The 17,741-nt window shown below is 32.4% G+C and overlaps 1 protein-coding gene across 1 annotated transcript; it reads right to left on the reverse strand.

The window, feature by feature from the left end:
* Positions 1 to 462: 462 nt before the first annotated feature.
* On the reverse strand, positions 463 to 16,200 carry LOC127734115 (uncharacterized). Its single transcript, XM_052243772.1, has 4 exons — positions 16,104 to 16,200; positions 9,246 to 9,508; positions 5,300 to 5,518; positions 463 to 2,587 (listed from the first exon to the last, which is right to left on the reverse strand). The coding sequence occupies exons 2-4, from the start codon at positions 9,502 to 9,504 to the stop codon at positions 1,824 to 1,826; spliced, it is 1,242 nt and encodes a 413-aa protein (XP_052099732.1). The 5' UTR covers positions 9,505 to 9,508; positions 16,104 to 16,200; the 3' UTR covers positions 463 to 1,823.
* Between the last annotated feature and the right edge of the window lie 1,541 nt (positions 16,201 to 17,741).

Consider the following 17,741-nt stretch of genomic DNA (forward strand, 5'->3'; position numbering starts at 1 on the left):
AAGGGACATTCAAACTCATAATTTGAAAAAACAAATGACAACGCCATGACTGAAAAAGATAAATAACAAACAAACCTGCCAAAAAATTCTTCAAATAATTTAACAGAGAATGTCTTTAAAAAAATGAGTTATCTCCCTTTGTACAGAAATATGGTTTAACATAGTAATCTTACATTAGATATGGTCCAGAGTTATGGTCCATAACTCTGGACTAAATCATCAAACCGGAACAAAATTCGAACTTGATCTATAACTTGTCATGATAAAACTATATACCAAATATCAAATCAATATCTTCAAGAACGAAGAAAAAAAGTGTGGAAAGCTGATTTACCGGACTGACAGATGGACAGACGGATAGACGGACAGACGGACGGAGTGCAAACCTAAAGTCCCCTTCGACTTCGTCGGTAGGGGACTAAAAAAGACAAACAGACAAACAACAGTACACAAAACACAACATAGAACACAAATTAAAATTTTATTTCTAAATGAAAGGCAGTGTTAGAAACCACAACCTTTAGCTCGTGACAGTCAAATTAATATGAAACCTATTTTAAGGAACTGGAAATTATTGATATCGTTATATAAACATCACTCGTGACAATTAGATAAATGACATCTTCAATCATTTTTTAAAATGATTATCACATTAGATCTGCAATAATTAATAAAATCAAAATATTTGATTAATAAGCCGTGATCGTCGCAGCTTCTAATTTGATCTTACTAGTTTGAAAGCATTCTTTTATGTTAATAGTGTATGTGTTTTTACATAAACATAAATTAAGCGGTTTACTTTTACTTAATATAAGTCAATTCACAAAAAACTTGAAATATACATGTACATCAATGAACGACGAAAAATGTTCACTTTGTTTAGATAAAAAGGTTTTTTGATTGATTTCCAGCACTTGCTTTACGATACATGTACAACGGTGCCGTTTTAAAATCATTTTCTTAAATTGTGTACAGGCCTCCTACAAACCGCGAATTCATAACGGTGCGAATTAAGATTCCGTTGGTAAATAGCGAAATAAAGACTGCGCGAAAATTTCCAGATTTACAGTATCTGAAAAGTATCTTTAACTATTAAAAAGACAACGGTTTAGGTTCAGACTTTTCAAATTGGTAAAATCAAAATGGCTGTTGAACACTCACATCAATCTACTGATGATCATTGGGTTTCATTTTTTTTCTACTTGGAGCGTTGCTAGTGAATGTGTTTCGAATGCACTTCATGTACATTTTTTTTTAATAATCATTTTCAAAATTTGAATTGAACAATGTTGAAATTAAATTTTAAAAGTCAGAACTGTTTAAAACGTTTTATATTTAGCCTGCTAATGATAAATTGTTTTCAAGTCTCAATGCAACTGATAACGACTCTACAGATTATACAAATTTTAGACACTTTTTATCTGGTTCATATGAAAGAATACACAAATTTAGATTGCTGTATCCTAAATGGAAAGGGAAAATAGTCACCAACAGAACAGATGCTATGTTAGTATGGTAACATAGGCTACCGTAGGAGTCTTTTATACATGTATGGCTCGCGTTTTCGCATATATGTATCGTTTTATATGTAAACACATAGCATATGCTTTGATTTAGTATAATAAAGACTTAGTCATAGACAGGCAGTATTATATATAATAAAGAACTCCAATTAAAAAGCGTTAAAACGCTTAACATGTGTACACGAAGAGCTCGTAAACTTCCGTTTACTTTTACATAATCTTTTGATAATGATACAATATCGATCAAGTCATTAAAAAGAAGAATAATAAAAGAAATAAAGACCCAAAAAATCATATGATCTACTCTAGATACATTTCAGAGGCATTACAAGCATCTGCCAAATATATCAAAAGGGTCATTGTGAAAAATAATTCATCTTTAAAATACATATAAACAATTTCGAAACTAGAAAAATAATCCTTTTCGAATTGTAAATGCCAATTTGAAATTGTATTGTTATCATCAGAGATGAACAGATGTGGATCCAAACTGGTTCTGTTGAAACTAATGCTGTCTTTTGAATGAATTGCAAATGACATATTTATTAAATGTGAATTGTATATTCCAAATACTGGCCACAATTGCAAACCATGTGACACATTAAGTTTACTTCCTACGTATATATTCTGATTTTCTGACATGAGCATGAGCCGTGAGCTTTGAAGTCCCATGGTGATTTGTCCTTGGGTCCATTCTGATGTTTGTTTTAAAATACTGACATCAATCTTTGACGAAATTTCATCAGAGACCTCTAGACAAATTCCAAATTTATCTTTACATCTAAAAGCTTTCACTGTTAACATTTGATAATCATAAACGTGTTTTACCATATATTCTACAGAGGTTGAAAGTCCAAATTCAAACAATAGCGTGCCATTGTCAGATATATTTGGATGGAATAGACTTAGTTTGAAAATAACATCAATGTAATCTGTATGTCCAGTTAAACATCGGTTCCCATAGGCCAATCTGTAATGACTTGACGAAAGAGTGGGAAAATGAATATTTCTCCGCTGTTGTAGCGTGTGTGTATCTGTACCTGTTTCGATTGTGTCTGTGGTATCTACAATAATGAAAATGGAACGATTCAAAGGTCAAACATATATAGACAATGCATTGCTGACACAAACGACGTAAGACATGGAAATGCGCAAACCCACACACAGGTAAACGTTTTAAAAATATCAAGCAAAACCATTTATAACAACAGTTGCGACATTTCCTGTCCACCATTTACATGATTTAAAATATGCTATTTGACTTACTGCCATTTTCGGGCTTTTTTGTTTTACATGTATATAGTGAGAAAATCATTTTTCAAACGTCTTTTGTGATTCATTGTTTGATGCTTCAGTTTTTGATATATTTTCAAATTTTTGATATGCTTTAATGTTTTGGTTTTAAAGTTAAAAAATTTCAAAACTTGATTGAACTGAACAAAATTCACTAAACAGAAAATAAAACAAGAAAACAATATTTGACTTGCAAATCTTAGCGCCGAGAATGAGCGGAATAATTACAATACTACATGTATTATAATTTTCAAACATATTATAAATATAGTCTAAACAAAGTATAATATGCTTTATTTTGATTTATTAAATTTACATTTTAATATAAAAATAAATGACATTACAACAAATGTAGTAGTTATACATATGTATATAACATACAAAAAACAATCTTACAGAAAAGATTTTTTTTTAAATGTTGTGAATAGGTGGAATGCCTTATATCTTGACTATCTATAAATTAACAATGACGGTTGGTTGAGAACAACCTTTACGACAAATGGGATGATGTCAGCTTCCTTATTTTAAACTTTTCATTTTTATATAGCAACATACCAGCAGAACCTGCATATGCAGTTTATATCTCCCAGTTAATACGATATTCTAGAGCTTATAAAAATAAAAAGATGATGTATAATTGCCAATGAGACGACTCTCCACCAGATACTAAATGACATAGAAGTAAACAACTATAGCTCACCGTATGACCTTCAAAAATGAGCAAAACCCATACCGCATAGTCAGCTATGAAGGCCCCGAGATAACAAATGTAAAACAATTCAAACGGGAAAACCAACGGTCTAATATATGTAGAAAACAATGAACGACATACAAATATGATATACAGCAACAAACGACAACCATTGAATTACAGGTTGCTGACTTGGGACAGGCACATACAGAACGTTTTAGCGGGCGCCCAAAACTCCCTAAAACCTGGGATAGTGGTGTAACAGTACAAAATATGAACAAACTATAAAAAAGCATGACATTGCGCAAGGTCAAAATACAGGTATCGACAGATTGTAGAACCGTGAATTACATATGTATATATTAGCTCCGTGTTGAGGTCTCACTGTGACTTTGAGAAGAAGAACAGCAATAAAAGCGCTGTTCCTTTGCTTTTTGTATGTTTTTTTGTTGTGCATTTACTGATTTTGTGTCATGGATGAATACCCCATATCCTTTGTTTTTTTATTATATAACACAAATATTATATTGTTTTAATTAACGGATAACTAAATCAATATTTATACCAATAAAAACAATATTTAATGATCTAATTACAGTTTTGAATTGGTTACATTTTAGAATAAGTTTATTTAAAGTATCCATTGGTTTACCCGTATTGTATCTAATTTCCGGGCTCGGTTAACAACACCTCCGTTAAAATTAGGATGTGCTATCCAGTTTGAAATAAGTTTTCTACAGGTACAGCTAAACTTACAAACCAAATATTTGTATCTATGGAAGAATTTAGTAAAGGTTTTAAGTATTTTGTGGTAACGAAATCTCTATCTTAATAATTTACCAGAAATACATAGATTACGTTCATTGAAATTCAAAACATCACTACAGACACGAGCATTGCGAACAAGTTGTGATATATAAACATCGTAAGATGCCAAAGGAACATTGCAATCCAAAAAAGGAATATTAACAATAGGCAAAGAAAAATCGTCCCTTTTGTCGTGAATTTTAGTGTAGAGTTTCCCGTGTAAAACTGAAATATTTAAATCTAGGAACAGAGAGTTATTACCGTTTATATTTGATTTATCTAAAGTAAGTTCCTTTGGGTAAATTTCGGCAGTATATTTAAAAAAATTCTTGATTATTTAACGAAAAAATGTCTTCAAGATAATGATACGTATTGTTGAATTTATCAATTAAATGCAATTTAGACGGGTCTTTACTGAGTCTAGTAATAAACTGGGATTCATAACAGTACAAAACCAGTCTGCAGTCAAAGGGGCGCAATTGGTGCCGTTAGGGATACTTACAACCTGTTAATACACTTTATTGCCGAAACGTTTATAAATGTTATCAAGGAAAAAATTAACCACTTCAATCATCTTGCATTTCCTAAAGTGATTTCTTCTTAGAGGATTACTGCTTACTAGAAAGATATAAAATTAAGAATTTTTACTTGTGAAGTTGAAGTGTTCTCTTCGAATATTTTACGAACGTCATCATTTGTTGTTTGATTGTTATAAAAATCTCTGCTTCACAACAGATATATTTGTGTTGTTGTAACGACGGGTGCCACGTGTGGAGCAGCATCTGCTTATTCCTCCGGAGTAGTTGCAATCACCCCTATTTTGGTGGGATTCGTGTTGCTGACCCCTTAATAATCTGTATATTGGTGTTTGTCTTTTGGTCGTGTTTTGATTATTAACATGGCGTTGTCAGTTTGTAATCGACATATGAGTTTGAGTATCCCTTTGATATCTCCCGCATCTCTTTAATCCCTGATAGTAGTTTACCTTTCAGGCAATTTAATTGCTGAGCCTCTCCCTTAAGTCTTTCAAATTCACCATGTAGTTGATCACATATATGTTTTGGTGTCTTCCTTTGTTGCTTTATGTTTTTCCCATATGAATAAACTGAAACTCGCTCATGCACCAATAACACGGAAATGTTTTCCAATTGTCTTGAAAGTCTAGAAATGTCTCCATGAAACGGTGAAGAGCAACGTGGAATTTCTAAAAAAAAAAATTCTATCTTCAGAATTAGATTACCAGAATGTCGATAATAATCCAAAAAAGTAATTTAAGACATATAGCAAATACTTGCGCCCTAAACGGTACTGGAGTCGTCTTGAACGTGGATTATGGCGTCAACTTTTGCTCTTTGTTGAAAACCTTTTATCTGAGTCTACTTTATCACTAAATCGCGGTTCATGTGCTTTGGTTTGCTAAATGCGTGTTGGATTTTGTTTCATGAATTGATGCACATTATTCCTTCATTCTCACATTTCACCATTAAGCTAAAACTTCAACATTTTAAATACATCGATAACCATTTTGATTAAAAGAAGGCTTGGGATACACAGATACAAAGTGACTATCAAAATTATAAATTCGAATAAAACGGGAAAAAAACAATTGCCAAAACAGTCCTCAAACAATTTAAAAAAAGCTAAAGATCTGCACATGAACCCAATAAAATACCGGAGTTGAACTCATGTGCTTTGAGAATCTGCTGTATTAACAAAGTGCAACCTTAAACATTTATACAGCATAAACAATATTCATCTATTTTTTCTGTTCTATACTCGGTTCAATCTATATTTTATCTAAAGCAGTTATTATAACTTGATTTTAATTTAAGAAAAGTTGATCCCAACTACTGTTATCATAACCGTCTCCCGTGTCTTTAAGATTAAATTGATAACGTTCTATGTAGTTCAGTCTTTGTGGCGAAATTATCAACTTCTAGTCTCATTAATTTACTTAAATTTGATAAACAGATCAAACTAACTGTTACACAATAAAAAAAAACAATGCCAAAAAATCAAGAAAGGATATATAAACTTCATATTTCGATGAAAGAACAACACACTACTAGAGGAAAAGAAGACGAATTTTCGGTTTAGAGACACATTTTTAAAAGGTTTTGTACATACAAATTTTTTCGTTGAGTTATCAAAATATTTAACGCTTGGTTTTGAAAGAAATGTTGTTGAGGATTAGGAAAACCTTGGAAAATATTGTTATATCACAATCTGTAATACTATCACAGAAGGAAATGATTTTGATTGTATGTACCCTTATAATTTGATGTTTTTAATCCACATGTTATTCATAAATCCATTACATTAAGTAGATTCACAATTATTCTAATTGGCTCTTTTGATTTCGTATTGGAAAAAAGCCCATCATTTCAATATGTTTTTGAAGCAATCAGATTAACGCAGGAATACAAAGTTCTTAGTAAGTACAATAAGGGGAACAGACCTCTTTTCAAATAGTTGATATCTATTTAAACACCAATCAAAACTGGGCTTCAGAGTTACTAATAAATACATACTAAGGTGTAGACGCTAACAAACTGAAAACATCTGTTTGAGTGCTTATAATCAAAGCCCCTCCCCTCCTACAATAGTATAAAACATTTAACTTCTCTACTCTTTACACTAACTTTTATCATTCTAAATTCAGAGACAGATCACAAGAATGATGAAAACTTTGAGTGAAGAAAACAGAACAGCCTGTACGGTTACACATATATCTTGTTTTAGGAAGGGACAAATCTTACTTTTTAAAAAACCACTTTGAATCGAGACATTGTTCACTGAAACTGACAACATTACAACACTGGATGTTTGATAGTCAATATATTTGTAACATTTGTTTAAACAGATGATCAACATTAGAAAAATTAAGGTGACCAACAAAAACTGACGGAATTACAGGAACTCCAAAGTAGCGGGACCGGGAGCGTCGACTGGGCAAGCGTCTTCCTCGATTCATTCATCACCCGTCATGCGGATTTACACTCATTCAAAGTTTCTTAATCGAGCATATGACACTATCGGATAAATTACAGATCAGACGACTATATTTTTATCTAAAGACCGCGAAAACATGTCGCTAGTGAGTTGAGAAACCGACACATCCTATATATCAACCAAATTCGTGATGGTGACCGTAGAACGTATGTAGTGTATTTTATTTGTTCTTTTCCATAACGATTTTGGACCAGTTTTCGTGTAAGGAGCAAACACCCCTATAATAAATAAAGGCCGCAAAGAGTGTACATGCACCGATCTAAAGAGTTAAACCCCTATTTTTATATTTTGTTCTTATGCTGTTCTGTAACACCACTGTCCTGGGTTAGGTGGAGGTTTTGGCGCCAACAAACATGCAAAACCCCGCCACATTCTGTTGTGCCTGTTTTGAGTCAGGAGTCTGTAATTCAGTGGTGTCGTTTGTTTCTGTATATAATATTTGTTTTTCGTTAATTGTTTTGTACATAAATCAGGCCGTTTTTTTACATTTTTCATTTCGGGGCCTTTCTCAGCTTATTATGCGGTAAAGATTGTAAGATCGATGACCTATAGCTCTTAAATTCTATGTCATTTGGTATCCTTTGGACAGTTGTCTCATTGGCAATTGTACCACACCTTCCTCTTTTTATATCAATCGTAATGTATGCAGAGAGATGTAAACGCTATACGATGGAGTAGAGAGTATGTTACTGCGGGGAAATTAGAGGTTTACAATTGGAAAATTGAAATCATCACGTTTGTCATAGATTCTAGTTAAAAGTAGTCAATCTGTGTCAATATTGAGGAAAAAAAAACGATATAACGCAGACCTTCTTCTTTCGGTAGTATCCTTAATTTCATGTTCACTGTGATATATGATATGTAAGCATTCGAGAAAATGTTATAAAATCAATATCCTCAGCATGTCTGAAAGAGAAATTTGAGAATTTTTGCATGATGTTACTTGTTGTCTTTGAAAAGGTTCTGTATCAATTCTAATTCAAATGGGTAGAAAACAAAAGTCGACCAGTTGTGGTCACAATTAGTATCCATACAAATACCGACTTTTTGCTAAAATATCAATCCACAAAACTCAACAATATATTGTCGATCAAAAGGTCCAACATTAGAATGACGGCATTCCGGAGTATTTTTTTATATAAATCAGTTTGGGTCTTCACAAAGTAAGATTTATTATTAGTTAAAAAAAAAAAGAAAACATTTCCAATTTTTTGTAGCTTTGTTTGCTGGATTAACATAATATTTGTCGCCAAGATATGATAAATCAAGCACAACATCGCGCTTCTCGAAAGGTTCAGACATCCATGTGCTCATTGTAATCGTATATTTGAATGCGCTTATGAAAACAAGACCGAACGGCTTCGTATGTTACTTACAATAATCACGTTAACCAATTATGTCTGTTAGGGTTGCTCATCCAATCTTGCCAATGTAACGAAACAGTTAACAACTATCATACAAGTGGGAGGTTTATTATTGAACCAGGTTTATCTCACCATTTTCTTAGGTAAATTCTTTACCAAAGCATGAATATGACAGTTGTTCTTATTCGTTCCGTCCGTTGGTAAAGCCTAACGTTGATTTTGTAAGGTTTCCCCCTTTATGAATTTACCTTGTAGTTCAGTATTTTTGTAAATGCTTTTTTTTTGGTATCTTTTTTTGATAAAGTGTCGAGTTTTTGTTCCTCTGGCTTTAACCATTTTCTGACATTGACCTCAACTGCAACCATTAGAAACTTAAAGTTTTTCTTCCGGTTAAAGACTGGGGAATTCGATATTTTGGTTCTTTGTCTTAATTTATCAATTGTTTACGATGCCAATGTCTCCAGTTATAAAATTACCAGCGGGACTATATTTTTATTGGACGATGCATAAGAGCGATCGGGAAGTTGAGATTTTCACATCATGTTTTCCATTTACCTGAATCTCCTGTCGAAATTCCATCGAAGTCGTCATTTGTAACAAATGTCATCGTAGTTATTGAAATAATGAGCATAATGAAAAGCGCTAATACAATAGCCAGTTTAAATCTGTTTTGATAAACCTCTTCATCCATCAGGACGGGCATACATTCCTGGTTTTCAATATGTATTATGTCATCAGAACTTTTATAAATATCATCGTCGCTTAAATCGACTGCTTCATTCTCGTCCATTAATGTATCTGTTAGATTGTCCATTATTCTATAATATATATAAAGGTGAGAACAAATAACCTTTACTGTAAAACGAATTTTGAAATCAATTTCAAAGATAAGTAGCTACAGATGGGTGCGGTCCTAACCTGTACAAAAGTTAACTTTGAGCAGACTTGTTGACTGCTTTTCAAGTTAACTTGGGAAATTTTAACCAGACAAGCAAGTTAACTTTGTCGTTGGTAGACCAAACCTACGGTCTGCTTTTTTATGACTGCTGCAGACCTATTGACAGGTCTGCTCCAGACCAGACCTGTAGACAAGTCTGCTTTTGACCAGTTCTGAGGACAGGTCTGCCCCAGACCAGACCTGAGGACAGGTCTGCCCCAGACCAGACCTGTGGACAGGTCTGCTCCAGACCAGACCTGTGGACAGGTCTGCTCCTGACCAGACCTGTGGACAAGTCTACTATTGACCAGACCTGGGAACAGGTCTGCTTGTGACAGATTACCGTGTTTAAGACTTTTGATTTTAATATGTAAACAATAATTGCATTGTTCTTTTTTCCCAGTATAGCAAATTTATTTACTCGTTAGACTCTATCGATATTATACACATTAAAAAAAAATCTTTTTTTCATTTCATATTCTTATATACATTAAACAATGGCGATAAAATTACACACTTGTGATCACATACAGCTATCATTACAGAAAAGAAAGTTTTTATTTAATTAGAAGTCGGATAGAAAGGTTATCCAACGCATCGGAACAATATTTTTATGTCATGGGATATCGACATCATTGTCGACGTTGCTTCGTTCTCCGTTTTTACAGTCTCTTCCTTAATTAAACTTTATGCATTACATGGATATTTCATCGTAATTCACCTTGTTTGCCTTGGATTTACGATTCTGTTTTCGACAAAATATTCTAACGAAAATTGTACAGTGTCCGGACACATAAGGTGTTGAATAATTATGAACGATCTAGTCAATTTCGTCAGATTTGTCTTTACCGATTTAAAATGATGATATGGGACTTCCAAAAAAAAAAAATACTCGTGCACATGAATGAAATAGTTGCACTTGAGGTTTAGCTACAAACAAAATCAATCAACCGACTTAATGTACTAACAGTATACTATTCCCAGAAGAGAACTTCTTATACTTTTCATCATAAAGTAAAAATGAAATCAGACAGGTCAGTGTTGGATGATGCTGTCAAATAGTTTTGTTATACACACCATCCTGAACTACTAACTTAAGTGATGGTCTAATATTATGAATACAGAGATGAAATGCTGACAATCTAAATTGATGCGGAAAAGATATTGCATTCATTGTTTTCAAATATTGCTTTCATTTGTATGATAATACAATACATCCGGACATAAAAAACTTCTGATTAAATATAATGCAGCCAAATAGATTTACATACTAAAGTGCAAATATGGTCAGTTTTAGTTGATACGGTCAAAAAATTTTGCTATACCAGTCAGCCTGAGGTATCAAAAGTACTGAAATTGTGTTACATATCAATATATTGAACAACTGGAGGACATGCTGGCACTCTAAATTTATGCAGACCAAATTTTGTATTCATTGTTTTCCAATATTGCTGTCATTTGTATTAAACATTAAATCCTGACATAAAAATATTACTGAATTATTATACGGCTATAAAGATTTACATGATAAAGTGCAAATATGGTCAGTTTTGATTGATACGGTCTAATAATTTTGCTATACAAGTCAGCCTGGGGTATCAAAACTACTGAAATTTAGTTACGTATCAATATATCATGTATATTGAACAAAAGGAGGACATGCTGGCACTCTAAATTTATGCGGACAAAAATTTGTAGTTGTTGTGTTCCAATATTGCTGTCATTTGTATTACTAGTATACATTAAATCCTGACATAAAAATAGTTGCTGATTTACAATGTGGCTATATAGATTTACAAAATAAAGTGCAAATATGGTCAGTTTTTGGTTGATGCGATCATATAATTTTGTTATAGGAGTCAGCCTGAGGTATCAAAACTACTGAAATTTTGTTGCGAGACAATATTTTGATTAAAAAGAGGACATGCTGGCAATCTAGATTTATACGGACAAAATTTTGCATTCATATTATGTTCCAATATTGCTGTCACTTGTATTATACAATACATCCTGACATAAATTATTACTGAATTATTATGCGGCTATATAGATTTACATGATAAAGTGCAAATATGGTAAGTTTTGGTTGATACGGTCAAATAATTTTGCTATACGAGTCAGCCTGGGGTATCAAAACTACTGAAATTTTGTTACGTATCAATATATTGAACAAAAGGAGGACATGCTGGCACTCTAAATTTATGGGGACAAAAATTTGTAGTTGTTGTGTTCCAATATTGCTGTCATTTGTATTATACATTAAATCCTGACATAAAAATAGTTGCTGATTTACAATGCGGCTATATCATGCTATAAAGATTTACAAAATAAAGTACAAATGTGGTCAGTTTTTGATTGATACGGTCAAATAATTTTGTTATAGGAGTCAGCCTGAGGTATCAAAACTACTGAAATTTTGTTGCGAGACAATATTTTGATTACAAAGAGGACATGCTGGCAATCTAGATTGATACTGACAAAATTTTGTATTCACATTATGTTCCAATATTGCTGTCATTTGTATAAAACATTCATTCTTGACATAAAATTATTACTGAATTATTATGCGGCTATATAGATTTACATAATAATGTGCTAATATGGTCAGTTTAAGTTAATGCGGTCAAATAATTTTGCTATACGAGTCAACCTGGGGTATCATAACTACTGAAATTTTGTTACGTATCAATATATTGAACAAAAGGAGGACATGCTGGCACTCTTAATTTATGCGGAGAAAAATTTGTAGTTGTTGTGTTCCAATATTGCTGTCATTTGTATTATACATTGAATCCTGACATAAAAATCGTTGCTGATCTACTATGCGGCAATATAGATTTACAAAATAAAGTGCAAATATGGTCAGTTATGGTTGATGCGGTCAAATAATTTTGTTATAGGAGTCAGCCTGAGGTATCAAAACTACTGAAATTTTGTTGCGAGACAATATTTTCATTAAAAAGAGGACATACTGGCAATCTAGTTTTATATAGACAATATTTTGTATTCATATTATGTTCCAATATTGCTGTCATTTGTATAAATGTATAAAACATTTATTCTTGACATAAAATTATTACTGAATTATTATGCGGCTATATAGATTTACATAATTATGTGCTAATATTGTCAGTTTAATTTGATGCGGTCAAATAATTTGGCTATACGAGTCAGACTGAGGTATCAAAACTACTGAAATTTTGTTGCGAGACAATATTTTGATGAAAAAGAGGACATGCTGGCAATCTAGATTTATACAGACAAAATTTTGTATTCACATTATGTTCCAATATTGCTGTCATTTGTATTATACAATACATCCTGACATAAAATATTACTGAACTATTATGCAGCTATATAGGTTTACATGATAAATTGCAAATATGGTAAGTTTTGGTTGAAACAGTCAAATAATTTTGCTATACCAGTCAGCCTGGGGTATCAAAACTACTGAAATTTTGTTACGTATCAATATATTGAACAAAAGGAGGACATGCTGGCACTCTAAATTTATGCGGTAAAAATTTTGTATTCATTGTTTTCCAATATTACTGTCATTTGTATTAAACATTAAATCCTGACATAAAAATATTACTGAATTATTATGCGGCTATAAAGATTTACATGATAAAGTGCAAATATGGTCAGTATAAGTTAATGCGGTCAAATAATTTTACTATACGAGTCAACCTGGGGTATCATAACTACTGAAATTTTGTTACGTATCAAGATATTGAACAAAAGGAGGACATGCTGGCACTCTAAATTTATGCGGAGAAAAATTTGTAGTTGTTGTGTTCCAATATTGCTGTCATTTGTATTATACATTGAATCCTGACATAAAAATCGTTGCTGATCTACTATGCGGCAATATAGATTTACAAAATAAAGTGCAAATATGGTCAGTTTTGGTTGATGCGGTCAAATAATTTTGTTATAGGAGTCAGCCTGAGGTATCAAAACTACTGAAATTTTGTTGCGAGACAATATTTTCATTAAAAAGAGGACATACTGGCAATCTAGATTTATATAGACAAAATTTTGTATTCACATTATGTTCCAATATTGCTGTCATTTGTATAAATGTATAAAACATTCATTCTTGACATAAAATTATTACTGAATTATTATGCGGCTATATAGATTTACATAATTATGTGCTAAAATTGTCAGTTTAAGTTGATGCGGTCAAATAATTTTGCTATACGAGTCAGACTGAAGTATCAAAACTACTGAAATTTTGTTACGTATCAATATATTGAACAAAAGGAGGACATGCTGGCACTCTAAATTTATTGTTAAAGTTAGATTGTGGTCCTAGGACTGGTCAGAGCAGTCCTAAATCCTGTCACAGGTTAACTTTGACCAGTCCAAATGACTGGTTATCTAGTTAACTTGCTGTACAGGTTAGGGCTGCTCCCATCTGTATAAAATTCGGTAGGCAACACATCAGCAATTTATATTTACTTGTAGTTATTTTATCGACAACTAAATTTTCATGAGGTTTTGATTTTCAAATATTTTGGCCTCGAGCATCACTGAAGAGACATAAATTATCGAAATGCGCATCTGGTGCAGTAAAATTGGTACCGTTTATGTTATTAATACCACAGTACTTCGGAACTGGCATGAAAATACGAATATTGTTTTGATTGAAATTTGCTGTTATTATATTTTGAAAATCATTTTTTCCTTAAGGAATATATATCTTCCTCATGCAAAGCTCTGATTCCTTGTCTGGATTTAGCTATACGTTATGCCCTGAGTTGTTGTGGATTTCTTTGTTTTTTGAGAACCTGACATTCAACGCAAATATGAGAGAAGTCATTACTCCAAAAATACACAGAACACATGAATGAGCAGAGTCTGAATCGCATGAATTCGTTAATTAGATATTGAAGAAATAAAATATTGATACGATCAGAGAATAGGCTATAGGGTTTAAAATAATAAGTTTGTTCGTACTACTCAACAATAAACTCATCATAGATACCAGGATTGAAATTTTATATTTACGCCAGACGTGCGTTTCGTCTACAAAAGACTCATCAGTGACGCTCGAATCAAAAAATGTTAAAAAGGTAAAATAAAGTACGAAGTTGAAGAGCATTGAGGACCAAAAATTCCTAAAAGTTTTGCCAAATACAGATAAGGTATTCTATTCCTGAGGTAGAAGAGCCTAAGTATTTCATAAATTCAAAGTTTTGTTAACAGTTAATTTATAATTATGAACATATCAATGATAACTCAAGTCAACACAGAAGTACTGACTACTGGGCTAGTGATACCCTCGGGGAATTAAAATTCCACCAGCAGTGGCATCGACCCAGTGGTTGTAAATAAACTCATCATAGAGACCAGGATTGAAATTTTATATTTACGCCAGACGAAAACATTGTTTCAACTTCAGATTCGTCGTTTACAGTTAACCACTACGTTTCTTTAATTGTTTGTGTATGTATATATGGTTTGTATGTTTTTAGCATTTGATAAAGTTTGTCTTCATGTTTTTACATGTCTTAACTACATTTCCCAACTCTTGTTACCATAGTTGAAGCATTAAGAGGTGACATCATCTATAAAGCGAATAGAATAGTTTAATAAATTAGCTTTACCTCTTTAATTTTTACTTCAAAGAACACTACTGGATTAAATCCGTCTCAGATGATAAAAAATAAAGTCGGCGAAATGAGGAGTAGAACTGTTTCTCATAGGAATGTCGATTGCTCTTTAACCATATCTACCAAATGTAGCAATTACTGTAAATTTAACAATCAAAATACTGATGATGTATTTGTTTAACGATCCAGCAATATGTAATTAATGTGGTATGGTTATTATTGATATCTCTGTTTCACTCTCTGTCCGTCTATATTGTATTCAGAAATATACTTTTTTATGTTAAATCTTTGATTTGTTTCTGTCATGATGATAAAAAGAATGAATCATTGTACCTTAAAAAATTACAACAACACTTTATAAATATCATGCATCCTTTTTCTGGATTAATCTCATTAGGAACGCTCAAAGCCGAATACTTGAAAGCCAATGATGTATGAGAACCGAAATAGTTGATGAGCTATATGATCAGAAAGGACCTTAACATAAATAGCCAAATCCATTTAATGTCAATTTTACCAGAGTAATTTCTTAATAATTTATAAATTTATAAACCGACAATTTAAAAAGGTTTGTTATAAATCATCATGCCAGTACCGAAATATTTATTATATAACTTACGAACAAGGAGCTGCTATTCTTCAAATAAATTATGTTATCGTACACAATCAATTCTATTTTTAAAACGTTTCGTTAGGTGATAAAATATCAAATGTGTGTATGTATTACATGTTGTGTAAACAATAAGAATATTTGGAGATAAACAAGGTTTAATCTATTAGAAGTATATAATTTAAACGAAATATTTCTGAAAATATAAAACTGGCTAAACTATATAAATTTCAGCGAAACCAAACCTGATAATTGATAAATCACAATGTTTAAGTAAACCACAGTAATTCTTTTTTGGAAGGAGGAAACTATACCTGTGACAATTTTCAGTATTAGGTAAACACTGCGGGATTCCTTTGAAGGTTACAATTGCGCAATTATTTGTTTACATTTCACCGGGAAGTTTTTGTTACTTTACTTTTTTTAGTGCATAGCAATTGCTATTTAAGGCTATTTCCGCCGCATAAGCATGTTGTGTTTTTTTCTCACTGAAATACATTCTTATAATGTCTAATTTATATACCTTTTTTTATTAGGATTCAAACAGACAGGGTACCCTTTGGTACCCTATGGAAAAAGCATTGTAAATAATTGCGCAATTGTTACCTATAGAATTTCTTTACTTTCACTTTCGATACTTGATTTTCAGAAAATCTTACTCTGAATCAAATATTCAATTAATTTTGATTGATTTTTAATCAATTTGGATGACTTCTGGAGAGAGTTGCAATACAAAAACAAAACACAGGGAAGTGGCAATGGGATGGGTTGTATTGAGTGTATGTGCACAAAAAACATTTGGTAATGGCATACAGGTTGTGTAATGGTCACAGGGGGGAAGGGAGGCTGCACATAGAGTGGCATATATGATAAGGCATTTAAAATTGACCAGATATGATATGTCAAGAGTGGATGAGAAAAATAATGCAATAGATTGTAGCCATATTTGTCACAATGTATTGTGTGTAAATGTAAACCACCTTGTGTTAGAACATCATGCTATTAACTTGGACCGACTGCACTGCAAAAACCAGAGACTATGTTCAAAAAGTCACAAACCATATTGTTCAATTTAAAAGTATTGATTTTATTTCTTTGCGAATATAAATTTTCTTCTGCTTTTCGTTCCTCCCATACGGATGGTCTTCGTGTTTTGCTTTGTATGTTTTCATGCCGCGGTGAGCTTTCATTAGCATATTCTTCTCATATTGAATTACTTTGGTCAGTTTCTCATACAATTTATATAACTTGCAACTTTTTCACTTCGAAATACTTTATAATTTACACTTTGTTTGTGTTTTTCTATTTTTAGAGCCTTGTATGCACCACTGCCTATTGGGATATCACAGTGTAAAGCAAAACAGAGTTCAAGTATAGACTCTCCCAGACCGTAATTGGCGCTGTGAGCTGCTGCAAGTGCTCGACCAGACATGTTTTTCTTGAAGGTAACATTTGATGGTAATGATCGTCATAAACTCCTATTAAATCTCTCGACGGAATTAGTGTTCTTGTTCAACCGTGTCTAGTCTCTTATTAATTGTTTTTCGTAGAAAGTCCAAGTTCTCATTTCAGCTAGTTATTTTGAAGGTATTTTGGTAAGAAAGGACGTCCTTTCAACCATGATCCCTGAAATCCGTTACAGGCAAAGGAATTCTTGTTGCACCCAGCACGAGTTCCCATGTAGCAGTTAGCTATTGCATCTGCTGTGAAATTTTGTATTTTACTTTAGAAAAATCTCCAGCATAAAATTCGCAGGCTAGTAGCAATTCCTTATTACATCTTTCAGTTAGATCAACTGCAAAATTATTTAAAAGCTTTTGTCTCTATAGTTTTGTTGTAGCTGGCATCAGTTTTAAAAGAGTTTTATCTGACTTTTCTCATTT

This window comes from Mytilus californianus, unplaced genomic scaffold (genome assembly GCF_021869535.1).
Source record: "Mytilus californianus isolate M0D057914Y unplaced genomic scaffold, xbMytCali1.0.p SCAF_3, whole genome shotgun sequence".
Lineage (NCBI taxonomy): Eukaryota > Metazoa > Mollusca > Bivalvia > Mytilida > Mytilidae > Mytilus > Mytilus californianus.

What these genes read in the sequence shown, in the direction of transcription:
- LOC127734115 (XM_052243772.1), bottom strand. Translation starts at nt 9,504, where the DNA reads ATGGACAATCTAACAGATACATTAATGGACGAGAATGAAGCAGTCGAT. An exon ending in AATTTCGACAGGAGATTCAG is followed by an intron (nt 5,519 to 9,245) that starts GTAAATGGAAAA and finishes TTTTTTTTTTAG; the next exon opens with AAATTCCACGTTGCTCTTCA. An exon ending in GCAATTAAATTGCCTGAAAG is followed by an intron (nt 2,588 to 5,299) that starts GTAAACTACTAT and finishes TCATTATTGTAG; the next exon opens with ATACCACAGACACAATCGAA.